Source organism: Oncorhynchus kisutch, linkage group LG25 (assembly GCF_002021735.2).
Source record: "Oncorhynchus kisutch isolate 150728-3 linkage group LG25, Okis_V2, whole genome shotgun sequence".
Taxonomy (NCBI): domain Eukaryota; kingdom Metazoa; phylum Chordata; class Actinopteri; order Salmoniformes; family Salmonidae; genus Oncorhynchus; species Oncorhynchus kisutch.
This window is the reverse complement of record NC_034198.2, coordinates 17,601,447-17,618,891: the sequence shown is the minus strand read 5'-3', so window position 1 is coordinate 17,618,891 and position 17,445 is coordinate 17,601,447. Positions and strand designations below refer to the sequence as shown.

Sequence of the window (17,445 nt, the reverse complement as noted above, 5' to 3'; positions counted from 1 at the left end):
TCAATACAACCTCATTTTTCATTTGTTTGTCATTTGGAAATGTTCTACAATTCTTCTTTCACTTTGAAAATTTTGTGTCGATTTTTAGGAAAAAATATATAACGAAGTCCGTTTTTAGATGTAATTATAAGGCAGCAAATGTGAAGACTGTGCAAGGGGTGTGTAAACTTTCACTAGCAACTGTGTGTGGGAGCACACAATAAAGTGGTCCCTCTTACTAATCTCAGTGTATTGATGCTTCAGCGTTATTAGCAGCGAAAACAAATGAAGCAAACAATGGATTGGTTTATGGTTGGAGTTTGCATTAAGACAACAGTAGAGCGAAGGTAACTCTTTTTCCTCTCTACAACACCTTTACCTTCTACTTTTATACAAGGATCAGTTGTATGCATTGATGAGTTCAATTATACCTTTTCCCATGTGTGGATGTGCATAATGTGTGTGTGCTTGTGTGTGGCCGTGTGTGTGACTGGGTCTATGTATAGTGTGTCTGGTGTTGTATACCTGTTGGTTGACTCCTACTGCATCTAATCCATCATACATGATATCCACCCAACCATCCTTAGAAGCCAGCACGAACAGAGACATCAGAGCCTGAGAGAGAGAGAGTGAATGGGGGAAAGAGAGACAAAGAGAGAGAGAGAAAAGAGATTGTGAGCGAGATAGAAGGGTGGATAGAGAGAGAGAGAGAGAGAGAGAGAGAGAGAGAGAGAGAGAGAGAAGGGGGTGAGAGAAATATTGTAATAAGGTTCCCACAAGAGCATTTTGTAAAGAAAGTGGTGGAGATACATCCCACTGCAAGTATTGACAATCGTACCTGTGCCAGGTTATCAAAGTTGTACTGCTGTCTAACCCATTTGTAGTTGGCCATTATACAGTCTGACTTGTTGGTGATGTTTCTCACGTCATCTCCCTGACATGCAAAGAACTTCCCCTTGAAGAGCTGAAAAAACACACACACACAATGGTCACACTAATGCCATCATTATGGTACATTCCAATTGCTCCTGTTTTTCCGTGATAGGATTCCCTTGCATGTTCCCCTAATTGTTAGTCACATACACAGACACAGACACCCCACCCCACCCCCCAAACACGCACATGCACGCGCACACGCACACACACACACACACACACACCAGCGAGTAACCCGGACAAAGATCTATTATATTGATAAGATAGCCAATTGACCGCTCTAACAATGGAAATACATATCCTCAATGATTGAAGGCAGGCGAGATCAGTTGGGACCATTCTAGCCAATGAGAGGGCAGATACCATGTGTGAGCAACAGGCACAACTAAGTAGTTTTTCTCAAAGTTGCCAGACTGCCACGTGCATCCACTTATATCAGTACATTTGTAACAACCTAAACATTACACAACTTCTATTCGATCAAATACGTCTCACATAATTCGACACTCTCTTATAGACCTCCATACAAAAACAGGCTTGTCTCACGCAGACAGATTTTGGGCGGAGTAAATCCTCTCGCTTCGCCTCATCCACTCTAACCCGGACCCCAAGGATATCTAACTCGTTAGTGTAAATTGGACAGTGGATTAACAGCCATGTCTTCTCCATCTATATCATTTGACCAGCAGGGCTAGCCCTCACAGCTGAGTTATAGCCCAGAAACGCCTCGAAGACCACTTCTTCTGCTGACATGTCTCATGACAAAACATTTTTCTCAGAGGTGTTCCCTGATGTACGACCTATAAGTCCTCTCAGGGGGTGATTGGAGAAGAGGGGGCTTATGGGTAATGACATATTAGCCACTTGTCAGTTACAGTCCATTGATAGTGTTGTCACTCTTATACCAAAATCTGTCTGGTTTTAGAGCAAAACAGCTGAAAACAAGGTAATCAGTGATTTTCAGGATGCATAGGACAACAAACTCCATTGTGTTTTATTGATTTATTGAAAGCCTTCGACACTGTTGACCATGCCCTGTTGCTGCGTAGATTCGAAAACATTGTTTTTGGTGCTAGAGTGTTGGATTGGTTGCAAAACTATCTCTCCGACAGAACCCAGAGTGTGGCTCAGGAGGGCATAAAGTTAGAGTTTCGACAACAAAAGGAGTCCCTCAAGGGTCCATTTAACATTAAATGGCCAGCTGATCGAAGGAGTATCTCTGTCTAAGTACCTAGGCATTTGGTTGGATCAGGGTTGGTGTCAAACACACTGGGGAAGGGGGGGCTAAGTCAATATACTTTAAAATGACCAAATCTTGACTTTGTCCAGCTCGCTAATAATAATCTAAATGAAAGCTCGACAGTCAGGGAGCACATAACATTCCTAAAAAGATGGATAGAGGACAGTGGGGAAATATAACACATTTTCAGGACCTCGTTAAAGACTGAATGCAGCCCCCATGTAAGAATGAATTTGACACCCCTGGGTTAGTCAGTGGTTCTCAATCCTGGTCCTTGGGGACGCAAAGGGGAGCACATTTTAGTTTTTGGCCTAGCACTACACAGCTGATTCAAATGATCAACTCATCATCAAGCTTTGTTGATTTGAATCAGGTGTGTAGAGCTAAGGCAAAAACTGTGCAAAAAAAGTGCAGCCCCTTGGGTCCCCAGGACCAGGCTGGAGAACCACTCAAACAGCACATTGAAAACGTGGAAAATAAACAGAAATTGAGTTTGTATTTTACTATATTTTTTTCTATGTCAGATAGGAAGGATTTTGTCTAAGAGACATTTTGATCTGTGTTATTTACATGCGAGCCTCCGCCTTTACCCTTAAGCTACTGGAAGTGGTCTATCGCGGAGTGCTTAGGTAACTAATGCAAGGCCACTGCAAACTATAGTATATGACACGGTGAAGTGGCCCTCCCTTCCTACCAGAAGGCTGAAGCAATAGTTGTGTATGAGGCAGTGCTTGGGGCTACTCCATTAATATCTTTGCTCCTCGCAAACAACAACATCACAATCCTACAGCCTCCACTCTCAGTCAGTGCTCTCATTCACAGTTCCTAGGGCAAAGACGGAAATGGGGAAACAATCGTCCTACAATGCTTTTCTGGTGGAGAGGGTGTTACTGTCTGAGTTTAAATCTCTGATAGAAGAAAATGGTATTGACCATTGTAATTGTTTTTTTAATGTATAGTACTGTGCTCTTGTGTGTCAGGTCCTCCTCAAAAAAATAGGTTTCTAACTTCAATGGTATTTGACTGGTTAAATAAACGTAAAACATTATTATAATAATAAACTCTGAGGTGGAGAGAAGAGTTTGGTGTATATAAGGAGTAGAGACGAGTTCTCATGCCAAAGTTATTAAGACGGGAAAACTACTTGAAAGGAAAATGTTCCCTGACATTGGTTGAATCCTATTGTTTTGGGAACACGTGCCTCCCAAAAGGATTGACACCACTTGACTTTTTCCACATTTTGTTGTGTTACAGCCTGAATTTAAAATGGATTCAATTGAGATGTTGTGTCACTGATTTACACACAATACCCCATAATGTCAAAGTGGAATTATTTTTAAAATGTCTACAAATGAATAATAATATGCTGGGGCTTTTTGTATGGGTTGCATAAATTGTCTATTCTCACCTGTACTCCCAGGATACCAAAGATTATGAAGAAAGCGCAGCAGATGACCACGATGTTCCCTATAGGCTTCAGAGATGACATCAGAGTCTCCACTACCAGCTTCAGACCTGGCGCCCTGCTGATAACACTGGAGAACACAGAGAGACACAGAGGCACAATGTTAAACTTAGAAGACTGATGAAGAGTGCAGGAGAGAGAGAAAGAGAAAGAGTTGTTTAGGTCTGTAACAGAGCAGCCAGGCCAGATGGAGACGCCTGTGGCTCTCCCTCCCCCTCTTCCCTTTCCCTCCCCCTTCCCCTTCTTCACCCTTCGTGTCCTAGCCCTCTGCCCTTTTTTTCTGTCACAGGGAATCAGTGACAGTCAATTGCCCTCCCCCCTCCAGTACCTCTTCCCCTCTTCTCACCTCTCTCTCTGCACCGTCTCTCCCCCTAATCAGTAGGTATCTTTACTACCTGTCTGTCCATCTTTCTGTCTGTCTTTCTACTTGTCTGTCACTCTCTACCACCTGACTGTCTATCTGTGAGGCTGCATGCTAAGCTCAGCTTTGTCTTCAGTCCAGTGGTCTCATGTTCGGCGAGAAGGGAGGGTGAAAGGAAATCAATAGTTCATTAAGAGAAAAACTGAGAGAAGATATACGGAGGATGTGGAGATAACACTGAGACTAAGACCAGATCAATAACACTGATCAGTACACAGATATGGAGAAACACACTCGGTCAAACGCACACAAACACATTCACGGACCTACCCACTCCCCCACACCACACCACAAGTGTAACACATTTGGGATGACCATAAATGTAATTCTATCATCTGCTCTCTCTCTCAATTCAATTTAATTCAATTTAAGGGCTTTATTGGCATGGGAAACATATGTTAACGTTGCCAAAGCAAGTTAAGTAGATAATGAAAAAAAGTGAAATAAACAGTCAAAAATGTACAGTAAACATTGCACTCACAGAAGTTCAAAAATAATAAAAGACATTTCAAATTGTTGTAACGACGTGCACATAGTTAAAGTACAAAAGGGAAAATAAATCAACATAAATATGGGTTGTATTTACAGTGGTGTTGCCCTTTTCTTGTGTCAACAGGTCACAAAACTTGCTGCTGTGATGACACTCTGTGGTATTTTACCCAGTAGATATGAGAGTTTATCAAAATTGGGTTTGTTCTCAAATTCTTTGTAGATCTGTGTAATCTGAGGGAAATATGAGTCTCTAATATGGTCATACATTGGGCAGGAGGTTAGGAAGTGCAGCTCTGTTTCCACCTCATTTTTGGGCAGTGAGCCCATAGCCTGTCTTCTCTTGAGAGCCGGGTCTGCCTACGGTGGCCTTTCTCAATTAGCAAGGCTATGCTCACTGAGTCTGTACATAGTCAAAGTTTTCCTTAAGTTTGGGTCAGTCACAGTGGTCAGGAATTATGCCACTGTGTACTCTCTGTTTATGGCTAAATAGCATTCTAGTTTGCAGATTTATTTTTGTTAATTCTTTCCATTTGTCAAGTAATTCTCTTTTTGTTTTCTCATGATTTGGTTGGGTATAATTGTGTCCTGGGGCTCTGTGAGGTCTGTTTGTGTTTGTGAACAGAGTCCCAGGACCTGCTTGCTTAGGGGACTCTTCGCCAGGTTCATCTATCTGTAGGTGATCGCTATGATATGGAAGGTTTGGGAATCGCTTCCTTTTAGGTGATTGTAGAATTTAACGGCTCTTTTCTGAATTTTGATAATTAGAGCGTATCGGCCTAATTCTGCTCTGCAAGCATTATTTGGTGGTTTATGTTGTACACTGAGGATATATTTGCAGAATTCAGCATGCAGTCTCAATTTGTGTTTGTCCCATTTTGTAAATTCTTGGTTGGTGAGCGGACCCCAGACCTCACAACCATAAAGGACAATGGGTTCTATAACTGATTCAAGTATTTTTTGCCCGATCCTAATTGGTATGTCACATTTTATGTTCCTTTTGATGCTTAAGGAGGCCCTTCTTGCCTTGTCTCTCAGATCGTTCAAAGCTCGGTGGAAGTTATCTGTGGCGCTGATGTTTAGGCCGAGGTATGTATAGTTTTTTTGAGTGCTCTAGGGCAACAGTGTCTAGATGGAATTTATATTTGTGGTCCTGTCAACTGGACCTTTTTTGGAACATTTACTGTCAGGGCCCAGGTCTGACAGAAGATCTAGGTGATGCTGTAGGTCCTCCTTGGTTAGGGACCAGAAGCACCAGATCATCAGCAAACAGTAGAAAATTGACTTCAGATTTTAGTAGGGTGAGGCCGGGTGCTGCAGACTGTTCTAGTGGTATCACCAATTCGTTGATATAGACTCAGCAAAAAAAAGTCCTCTCACTGTCAACTGCGTTAATTTTCAGCAAACTTAACATGTGTAAATATTTGTATGAAGATAACAGGATTCAACAACTGAGACATAAACTGAACAAGTTCCACAGACATGTGACTAACAGAAACTGAATAACGTGTCCCTGAACAAAGGGGGGTCAAAATCAAAAGTAACAGTCAGTATCTGGTGTGGCCACCAGCTGCATTAAGTACTGCAGTGCATCTCCTCCTCATGGACTGCACCAGATTTGCCAGTTCTTGCTGTGAGATGTTACCCTACTCTTACACCAAGGCACCTACAAGTTCCCGGACATTTCTGGGGGTAACGGCCCTAGCCCTCACCCTCCGATCCAACATGTCCCAGACTTGCTCAATGGGATTAAGATCTGTGCTCTTCGCTGGCCAATGCAGAACACTGACATTCCTGTCTTGCAGGAAATCACACACAGAATGAGCAGTATGGTTGGTGGCATTGTCATGCTGGAGGGTCATGTCAGGATGAGCCTGCAGGAAGGGTACCACATGAGGGAGGAGGGTGTCTTCCTTGTAATGCACAGCGTTGAGATTGCCTGCAATGACAACAAGCTCAGTCCGATGATGCTGTGACACACGACCCAGACCATGACAGATCCTCCACCTCCAAATCGATCCCGCTCCAGAGTACAGGCCTCCGTGTAACGCTCATTCCTTCGACGATAACCGCGAATCCGACCATCACCCCTGGTGAGACAAAACCACGACTTGTCAGTGAATAGCAGTTTTTGCCAGTCCTGTCTGGTCCAGCGACGGTGGGTTTGTGCCCATAGGCGACGTTGTTGCCGGTGATGTCTGGTGAGGACCTGCCTTACAACAGACCTACAAGCCCTCAGTCCAGCCTCTCTCAGCCTATTGCGGACAGTCTGAGCACTGATGGAGGGATTGTGCGTTCCTGGTGTAACTCAGGCAGTTGTTGTTGCCATCCTGTACCTGTCCCGCATGTGTGATGTTTGGATGTACCAATCCTGTGCAGGTGATGTTACACGTTGTCTGCCACTGCGAGGAAAATCAGCTGTCCGTCCGGTCTCCCTGTAGCGCTGTCTTAAACGTCTCACAGTACGGACATTGCAATCTATTGCCCTGGCCACATCTGCAGTCCTCATGCCTCCTTGCAGCATGCCTAAGGCATGTTCACGCAGATGAGCAGGGACCCTGGGCATCTTTCCTTGCTGTTTTTCAGAGTTTTCATAACTGTGACCTTAACTGCCTACCGTCTGTAAGCTGTTAGTGTCTTAACGACCGTTCCACAGGTGCATGTTCAATCATTTTTTATGGTTCATTGAACACGCATGGGAAATAGTGTTTAAACCCTTTACAATGAAGATCTGTGAAGTTATTTGGATTTTTACGTATTATCTTTGAAAGACAGGGTCCTGAAAAAGGGAGTTTATATGTCTGAGAGGGTGGGACTTAAGCTGCATCCCTGTCTCTGGATTTTATGATGTCGTATGTTTTCCCCCCAACACCACTTTCACTCAATTTGTAAAGCAGACCCTTTTGCCAAATTGAGTCAAAAGCTTTTTTGAAATCAACAAAGCATGGGAAGTCGTTGCCTTTGTTTTAGTTTGTTTGTTTGTCTATTAGGGTGTGCAGGGTGAAAATGGGGTCTGTCGTACGGTAATTTGAAAAAAGCCAATTTGACTTTTAATCAGTACATTGTTTTCACTGATGAAATGCACAAGTCTTCTGTTAATGATAATGCAGAGGATTTTCCCAAGGTTGCTGATCACACATACAGTTGAAATCAGAAGTTTACATACACTTAGGTTGGAGTCATTAAAACTCGTTTTTCAACCACTCCACAAACTTCTTGTTAATAAACTATAGTTTTGGCAAGTCGGTTAGAACTGTCACGTTCGTCGTATGAATAAGACCAAGGCGGGGTGGTCCCACGCAGCGTGTGTAGCGTTCCACATATTTTAATAAACTGAAACTCACTAAACAAAACAATAAAGATCAACCGAAACGTGACGCTATACAAAATAGTGCTGACAGGCAACTACACATAGTCAAGATCCCACACCAGAAAGTGGGGAAAGGCCTGCCTAAATATGATCCCCAATCAGAGACAACGATAAACAGCTGTCTCTGATTGGGAACCATATCAGGCCAACATTGACATACAAAACCCCCTAGACCTACAAAAACCCTAGACATACAAAACCCCCTAGACAATACAAAAGCTAGCGTACCCACCCTAGTCACACCCTGACCTAACCAAAATATATAGAAAACAGAGAAATCTAAGGTCAGCGCGCGACAGTACCCCCCCCCCCCCCCCAAAGGTGCGGACTCCCGGTCGCAAACCTGAACCTATAGGGGACGGTCCGGGTGGGCATCTATCCTCGGTGGCAGTTCCGGTTCTGGACGCAGCCCCCCCTTCTTACGCTGATCCCTCCGCTTTTGTGGAACCGGACCGTGGATCATCACCGGAGGCCACGGACCAGGGACCGTCGCTGGAGACCCCGGACCGGGCACCGTCGCTGGAGACCCCGGACAGGGGACTGTCGCTGGAGGTTCCGGACCGTGGACCGTCGTTGGAGGTTCCGGACCGTAGACCGCCGTTGGAGGTTCCGGACTGTGGACCGTCGTTGGAGGTTCCGGACTTGAAACTGTCGCAGGAAGCTCTGGACTGAGAACTGTCGCCGGAAGCACTGGACTGAAAACTGTCGCCGGAAGCTCTGGACTGGGAACTGTCGCCGGAAGCTCTGGATTGGGAACTGTCGCCGGAAGCTCTGGACTGGGAACTGTCTCCGGGAGCTCTGGACTAGGAACTGTCGCCGGAAGGACGTACTGGACAGTGGAGGCACGCTGGAGACCTGATGCGTGGGACCAGTACAGATGGTACCGGGCTGATGACACACACCTCAGGGCGAGTGCGGAGAGAAGGGACCACCCTTCCTGACTGGATGCTCACTCCAGCCCGGCAAGCTAGCACAGGAAAAACTGGGCTATGAATGTGCACTGGAGACCTGAGGCGTGGGACCGGTACAGGTGACACCAGGCTGATGAGACGCACCTCAGCACGCCTGCTCTACAACGCTCTCAATGCTAGCACCTCTCTCCGGAATCTTGCGTCGAGCTCCTCATCCGACTCCCTGACAGGCTCTGGTTCGCTCCTCGGCTCCGCCGACTGCTCCATGTGTCCTCCCCCCAAAAATTATTGGGGTTTCTGTTGCCTACCTCGTTGGTTTAACTCCACGTAACGTCGCCGTTCAGCTTTCGCTGCCTCTATTTCCTCCTTCGGACGGCGATACTCCCCAGCCTGCGTCCAGGGTCCTGCTCCAACCAGGATCTCCTCCCAGGTCCATTCCTCCTGAACACGCTGTTTGGTCCATTTTTGGTGGGATCTTCTGTCACGTTTGTCATATGAATGAGACCAAGGCGCAGCGTGTGTAGAGTTCCACATATTTTAATAAACTGAAACTCACTAAACAAAACATTAAAGAACATCCGAAACGTGAAGCTATACAAAATAGTGCTGACAGGCAACTACACATAGTCAAGATCCCACACCAGAAAGTAGGGAAAAAGGCCTGCCTTAATATGATCCTCAATCAGAGACAACGATAAACAGCTGTCTCTGATTGGGAACCATATCAGGCCAACATAGACATACAAAAACCCTAGACCTACAAAAAAACCTAGACAATACAAAAAACTAGCGTACCCACCCTAGTCACACCCTGACCTTACCAAAATATACAGAAAACAGAGATATATAAGGTCAGGGCGTGATAAGGACTATCTACTTTGTGCATGACACAAGTCATTTTTCCAACAATTGTTTACAGACAGATTATTTCACATATAATTCACTGTATCACAATTCCAGTGGGTCAGTAGTTTACATACACTAAGTTGACTGTGCCTTCAAACAGCTTGGAAAATTCCAGAAAATGATGTCATGGCTTTAGAAGCTTCTGATAGGCTAATTGACATCATTCGAGTCAATTGGAGGTGTACCTGTGGATGTATTTCAAGGCCTACCTTCAAACTCAGTGCCTCTTTGCTTGACATCATGGGACAATCAAAGGAAATCAGCCAGGACCTTAAAAAATAAATCGTAGACCTCCACAAGTCTGGTTCATCCTTGGGAGCAATTTCCAAATGACTAAAGGTACCACGTTCATCTGTACAAACAATAGTACGCAAGTACAAACACCATGTGACCACGCAGCCATCATACCGCTCAGGAAGGAGACGAGGTCTGTCTCCTAGAGATGAACGTACTTTGGTGCGAAAAGAGCAAATCAATCCCAGAACAACAGCAAAGGACCTTGTGAAGATGCTGGAGGAAACAGGTACAAAAGTATCTATATCCACAGTAAAACAAGTCCTATATCGACCTAACCCGGAAGGCCGCTCAGTAAGGAAGAAGCCACTGCTCCAATACTGCCATAAAAAAAGACAGATTACGGTTTGCAACTGCACATGGGGACAAAGATCGCACTTTTTGGAGAAATGTCCTCTGGTCTGATGAAACAAAAATAAAACTGTTTGGCCATAATGACTATCGTTATGTTTGGAGGAAAAAGGGGGAGGCTTGCAAGCCGAAGAACACCATCCAAAACATGAAGCACAGGCGTGGCAGCATCATGTTGTGGGGGTGCTTTGCATTAGAAGGGACTGGTGCACTTCACAAAATAGATGGCATCATGAGGTAGGGAAAATGATGTTGATATATTGAAGCAACATCTCAAGACATCAGTCAGGAAGTTAAAGCTTGATCGCAAATGGCTCTTCCAAATGGACAATGACCATAAGCATACTTCCAAAGTTGTGGCAAAATGGCTTAAGGACAACAAAGTCAAGGTATTGGAGTGGCCATCACAAAGCCATGACCTCAATCCTATAGAAGATTTGTGGGCAGAACTGAATAAGCGTGTGCAAGCAAGGAGGTCTACAAACCTGACTCAGTTACACCAGCTCTGTCAGGAGGATTGGGTCAAAATTCACCCAACTTAGTGTGGGAAGCTTGTGGAAGGCTACCCGAAAAGTTTGACTCAAGTTAAACGATTTAAAGGCAATGCTACCAAATACTAATTGAGTGTATGTAAACTTCTGACCAACTGGGAATTTTTACAGGGATTAAATGTCAGGAATTGTGAAAAACTGAGTTTAAATGTATTTAGCTAAGGTGTATGTAAAACTTCAACTGTATCTCACGGTAGTTATTGGGGTCAAATTTGTCTCCACTTTTGTGGGATTGGGTGATCAGTCCTTGGTTCCAAATATTGGGGAAGATGCCAGACCTAAGGATACTGTTAAAGAGTTTAAATATAGCCAATTGGAATTTGTGGTCTGTATATTTTATGATGTTATTGAGGATACCATCAACACCACAGGCCTTTTTGGGTTTGCGGGTTTTGTATTTTGTCCTGTAGTTCATTCAATGTAATTGGAGAATCCAGTGGATTATGGCAGTCTTTAATAGTTGACTCTAGGATTTGTATTTGATCATCTATATATGTTTGCTTCTTGTTATTTTTCTCCTGCTCTTTCTCCTGTTGATGTTGTCTCACAGTCCATAGTGCAGACATGTCTCTCTCCACCTCCAGTCTCTCCGGGTCTGGTTTAGGGGGTGTTGTTGAGCTGGACTATTTTTTTGTGCTGACTGGAGTGTGTTCACCTGCTGTTCCAGCTCCAGCTGGGTGAATGTATCCTTCATTTCAATAAGGGAGTAGTACTCTGTGCTGGGTTGCTCATCTGTGGGGTTGTATAATGAAGAGGTCTGGTCTGACACACTCGAGGAGGGGGTATCTTTCTCAAGAGAGAGCATATCCTGCTGAGCTATCTCTTTGATTATGTGAAAGTCTAGCTGAAACTATTTGGGCTTACCCTGTACAATTACTGTACCAGACTTGTACAGGTTGACATTGGCTGACTCATAGTCCTTGTTGTCTCGTATCCTGAGTTTCCACCCTTCACTAACACCCCCCCCCCCCCCAACACTGCACTATGCCCGGAGATGGTCTGTGTGGAAGTTTAAGTTGCTTATGTTCCCAATGTTATAATAGTCAGCCAAATGTGTCTCTTAATTTTCCTGTATTGTAATGTCCTCTGAACTTCCGGAGGAGGCTTCAAAGACCTCGGCATTTTGGTGAGGTAGGCTGTGAAACTATCCTGCCATTGCTGGGCTCAAGGGCTTTGACTCCTCTCATTTCACTCCTCAGTATTAATTGAAGTTGCAGTCAGATATGTTCTGTCCTAGCAAGGTTGGATGGTGTTTTCAGGTTTCTGTTGTTTGTTTGCCAGAGCAAACTCTTGGAAATAATAATCTTTGGTAGCAGTAATCCTTCCAGGTCATTTTGTCCAAAATCAGGTTGTAGGTTTAGAGTTTTGATTTGGAGTGAGGGTTATGTTGTGGAGGGTAGAATACTGTATATGTCCTTGCCCCAAAAAATCCAAGTGTGAAATCTACCTTTTATATATTTGACCACTTTTTGTAAAAGCTTCCCTCTCCCTCCCCATGCCCCGACCATACACTCAGTGTATACCAGAGAACGAAATAGAGGGAGGAAACATGAGAAGACGAGGGAGAAGCGGCAAGAAATTTGGCGAGTCTACAGAGGATAGAAACATGCCATCTTTGTTTGTACAGTTAAGTAGGGTCTCGTCTCTCCTACCGTTCCCATGTCCTTGCTTATGTATCTAGCACAGCAAATCATGAGTGTTTTTTACCTCATTGTTTTCTAAGTCTGCATATAAAAACAGTGATTTCTCCTCATGACATTCAAGACGATGTGTCTTTGGAACAAAAACATTGTTAGGGTGTAGTCAAGGTGCTTGTCTTGCCAAGTCTTTTATGACAAGTCAATACACACTGATGATTACAGCAGGGACTCTTTCAATACTGTCTATTCATACATGGAAAATGTCTATTCATTCATGGTCTCCCTCCCTCCGTCCTCCCCTCGCTCGGAGGAACGACAACAAGTAAAGCAATAAGCGAGACGCTCGTTCCCGAGCAGAGAACGACTCTGATTAAACAACTCTGAGCAAGGGATGGAAGATGAAGGGGGCAAGAGAGATGGATGGAGGGATGGATAGAGGGAGGTACATTAGAGATGGAAGGAGAGATGGACCCTACCCTACCCCTGCATTACTTCTCCTCTCTCTTCCCTCCTCTTTTCTTTCTGACCCCCCCTCTTTTTCTCCACATTTGATACACACCTTTCAATTTGACTATTGTATTATATTCACTGTGAATTTACCAGCACTCATCTATAAAATAAAGGTTTTTCTTACTGTGTAAGTGTCATTTCCACCCTCTTAGTAGGAATACAATCATTGTGAGACTCTCTTCTGGATGAAAGCATTAGCTAAGCGACTGGGATGTAAAATGTATATGTTTGGAGGCTGTTTTAATTAACACGGGAGGTAACGAAGTGCCCAGTCACGGGGCGAGGGGTACGAGGATACAACCCCCCCAGATGGGAGAGACGGGTGAGCCAAAACGCACAGCTGACAGGGGTCAACCAAGGGAAGACAGAGAGGATACATCAATAGACAATGTGGCTAACACTCCTGACCCCCACCACCCTGGCATTTTTGGAACCGTCTATCTTCCCTCTGGTTGCAGCTAATTGTGAGAGAGCTATGTTGAAATAAGGTGACTTAAGGAGACATAAAGGGGAGGTAAGGTGTCTTAAAGGGGACATTTAGGTGCTAATAACAGGATTCCCCGTGGTGAAGCCTGAATTGAGGTCACAGTGTTGATGGATGAACACAGTAGTGTGTATGTGCCATATTAAACAAAAATACACACACACACACACACACACACACACACACACACACACACACACACACACACACACACACACACACACACACACACACTCTCCTGGAGACTCCTCTCTGCTTCTGTATAACGGCATTAATATCCGTAATGAGGAAAACCAACACACACACCTGCAGACAGAGATGTAAATACACACGCATGCACTGGTATCTGGGACAATGTGAGTAGTTGGAGTAGAGTGTAGGATCGTTTTTTTCTTCTCTCCTTGTCTTTTCCTTCTTACCTACTTCAGCATATCCAGTATGCAGAGTGTTAGAACAGAACAGTCACTGAGGATGGACGAATGAATGAGCTGAAGAGAAGAAAAAGATGAGTAGAGAGGAACAGGGACTCTTTCTCACTGGCCGTAATGTCACCTCAGGCAGGGATGTATATAATGTCTTCTTCTAATCGTGTGTGTGTGTGTGTGTGTGTGTGTGTGTGTGTGTGTGTGTGTGTGTGTGTGTGTGTGTGTGTGTGTGTGTGTGTGTGTGTGTGTGTGTGTGTGTGTGTGAATCTTACACACTCCAATGCTTGAGGGGAAAACACAGACTCATGTTTAATTAACACAGTCCTCTCCTCTCCTCCCCTGAAACCAAACTAAAGACTCTGAACTGACAAACTGAAAATCACAAGTACAATTCCAATGCTCTAGTGTGTTGCTCTTCTCCCTTTTGTTTGTGTAATAGTTTGAATGTGAAAATAAATTGATCTGCATACTTTTTAGCTGTTAATGCTGTAGAGTTTTGTCAAGCGTTGATTTTCTCCATTATTTTAATTTAGTCCTATGAGATTTTAATTATTTTATTTATTTTATTTCACCTTTATTTAACCAGGTAGGCTAGTTGAGAACAAGTTCTCATTTGCAACTGCGACCTGGCCAAGATAAAGCATAGCAATTCAACACATACAACAACACAGAGTTACACATGGAATAAACAAAACATAGTCAATAATACAGTAGAACAAAAGAAAACAAAAAGTCTATGTACAGTGAGTGCAAATGAGGTAAGATAAGGGAGTTAAGGCAATAAATAGGCCATGGTGGCGAAGTAATTACAATATGGCAATTTAAACACTGGAATGACAGATGTGCAGAAGATGAATGTGTAAGTAGAGATACTGGGGTGCAAAGGGGCAAGATAAATAAATAAATACTGTATGTTCCTCTGTGGGGAAGAGGTTAGGTAGATAGATGGGCTGTTTACAGATGGGCTATGTACAGGTGCAGTGATCTGTGAGCAGCTCTGACAGCTGGTGCTTAAAGCTAGTGATGGAGATATGAGTCTCCAGCTTCAGAGATTTTTGCAGTTCGTTCCAGTCATTGGCAGCAGAGAACTGGAAGGAAAGACGACCAAAAGAGGAATTGGCTTTGGGGGTGACCAGTGAGATGGGTTGGCGCCCCCCCTTGGGTTGTACCGTGGCGGGGATCTTTGTGGGCTATACTCAGCCTTGTCTCAGGATGGCAAATTGGTGGTTGAAGATATCCCTCTAGTGGCGTGGGGGCTGTGCTTTGGCAAAGTGGGTGGGGTTATATCCTTCCTGTTTGGCCCTCTCCGGGGGTGTCATCGGTTGGGGCCACAGTGTCTCCTGACCCCTCCTGTCTCAGCCTCCAGTATTTATGCTGCAGTAGTTTATGTGTCGGGGGGCTAGGGTCAGTTTGTTATATCTGGAGTACTTCTCCTGTCCTATCCGGTGTCCTGTGTGAATTTAAGTATGCTCTCTCTAATTCTCTCTTTCTTTCTCTCTCTCGGGGGACCTGAGCCCTAGGACCATGCCTCAGGACTATCTGGCATGATGACTCCTTGCTGTCCCCAGTCCACCTGGCCGTGCTGCTGCTCCAGTTTCAACTGTTCTGCCTGTGATTATTATTATTTGACCATGCTGGTCATTTATGAAAATTTGAACATCTTGGCCATGTTCTGTTATAATCTCCACCCGGCACAGCCAGAAGAGGACTGGCCACCCCACATAGCCTGGTTCCTCTCTAGGTTTCTTCCTAGGTTTTGGCCTTTCTAGGGAGTTTTTCCTAGCCACCGTGCTTCTACACCTGCATTGCTGGCTGTTTGAGGTTTTAGGCTGGGTTTCTGTACAGCACTTTGAGATATCAGCTGATGTACGAAGGGCTATATAAATACATTTGATTTGAGATATACCTGCTGGAGTGCGTGCTGCTATGGTGACCAGTGAGCTGAGATAAGGCGGGGCTTTACCTAGCAGAGACTTTTAGATAACATGTAGCCATTGGGTTTGGCGATGAGTATGAAGCGAGGGCCAACCAACGAGAGCGTACAGGTCGCAATAGTGGGTAGTGTATGTGACTTTGGTGTCAAAACGGATGGCACTGTGATAGACTGCATCCAGTTTTTTGAGTAGAGTGTTGGAGGCTATTTTATAGATGACATCACCGAAGTCGAGGATCGGTAGGATGGTCAGTTTTACGAGGGTATGTTTGGCAGCATGAGTGAAGGATGCTTTGTTGTGATATAGGAAGCCAATTCTAGATGTAATTTTGGATTGGAGATGCTTAATGTGAGTCTGGAAGGAGAGTTTACAGTCTAACCAGACACCAAGGTATTTGTAGTTGTTCACGTATTCTAAGTCAGAGCCGTAGTGATGCTGGACGGGCGAGCAGGTGCGGGCAGGGATCGGTTGAATAGCATGCATTTAGTTTTCCCTGCGTTTAAGAGCAGTTGGAGGCCACGGAAGAAGTGTTGTATGGCATTGAAGCTCGTCTGGAGGTTAGTTAACACAGTGTCCAAAAAGAGATGCTTGCCACACAAGCTCAGTTCAGAACACATTAAGCCCTCATTTTCAGAGCTCTCCTTGAAGCAACTTTAATTCTCTGTCAAATTAACTGAACTTTCTCTGAGACAGCCTTTAGTACATCTATAGCTTTAGATACCATATATCACAGAAACCCAGACCAGCATACTAATATTATGGCCTTTTCATGCACTCCACCTCTCCTCAACTGTCCTCTTTTCCTCTCTTCTCGTCCGAGCGTTGGGGTTTGAAAGCTAATTAATACACTCTTAGAAAAAGGGTTCTTTCACTGTTCCCATAGGAGAGCCCTTTTTGGTTCCAGGTAGAACCCTTTTGGGTTCCATGTAGAACACTCTGTGGAAAGGGTTTTACAGGGAACCAAAAAGAGCTCTTCAAAGGGTTATCCTATGGGGACAGCCTAAAGAACCCTTTTAGGTTCTAGATAGCACCTTTTTTTCTGAGTGTACTCTCAAAAGAGATATTATTATTGTATTATTCCTGATCGGAGCGATCAGCTGTAGCGTCAGCGGAGAAGAGAGAACACCAGCTTAACGTTTCCCTTCGTTTCTTTATCCATCTCTCCTTCTCTCGCTCTACCTCGAATGTCGCTAACTTCCTATCCTATTTCTCTCTCGCACACTATTCCCGCCAGCTCCAAGTCAGGATCTTACTGAATAAATACAAGAACTACATATTCCTTTATGTGTAGTTTGTGGGAACCATAGTGCCCACAAAACTCATCACTAAACTAAGGACCCTGGGACTAAACACCTCTCTCTGCAACTGGATCCTGGACTTCCTGACAGGCCGCCCCCCAGATGGTAAGGGTGAGCAACAACTCATCTGCCATGCTGATCCTCAACACTAGGGCCTCTCTGGGGCGCGTGCATAGTTCCCTCCTGTACTCCATGTTCACCCACGACTGCGTGGCCAAGCACGACTCCAACACCATCATTA

General features: G+C 44.5%; 1 protein-coding gene across 7 annotated transcripts in view; it reads right to left on the bottom strand.

Annotated features, from left to right (window-relative positions):
- cacna1g (calcium channel, voltage-dependent, T type, alpha 1G subunit) overlaps positions 1 to 17,445 on the bottom strand; it is a 198,029-nt gene that overhangs the window by 43,709 nt on the left and 136,875 nt on the right. For all 7 annotated transcript variants that reach the window (XM_031804822.1, XM_031804826.1, XM_031804827.1 and 4 more), the window contains 3 exons: positions 3,564 to 3,690; positions 818 to 943; positions 505 to 594 (listed from right to left, as the gene is read on the bottom strand). In XM_031804822.1, coding sequence (XP_031660682.1) covers positions 505 to 594; positions 818 to 943; positions 3,564 to 3,690 — 343 coding nt within the window. The remainder of the gene's footprint in view (positions 1 to 504; positions 595 to 817; positions 944 to 3,563; positions 3,691 to 17,445) is intronic.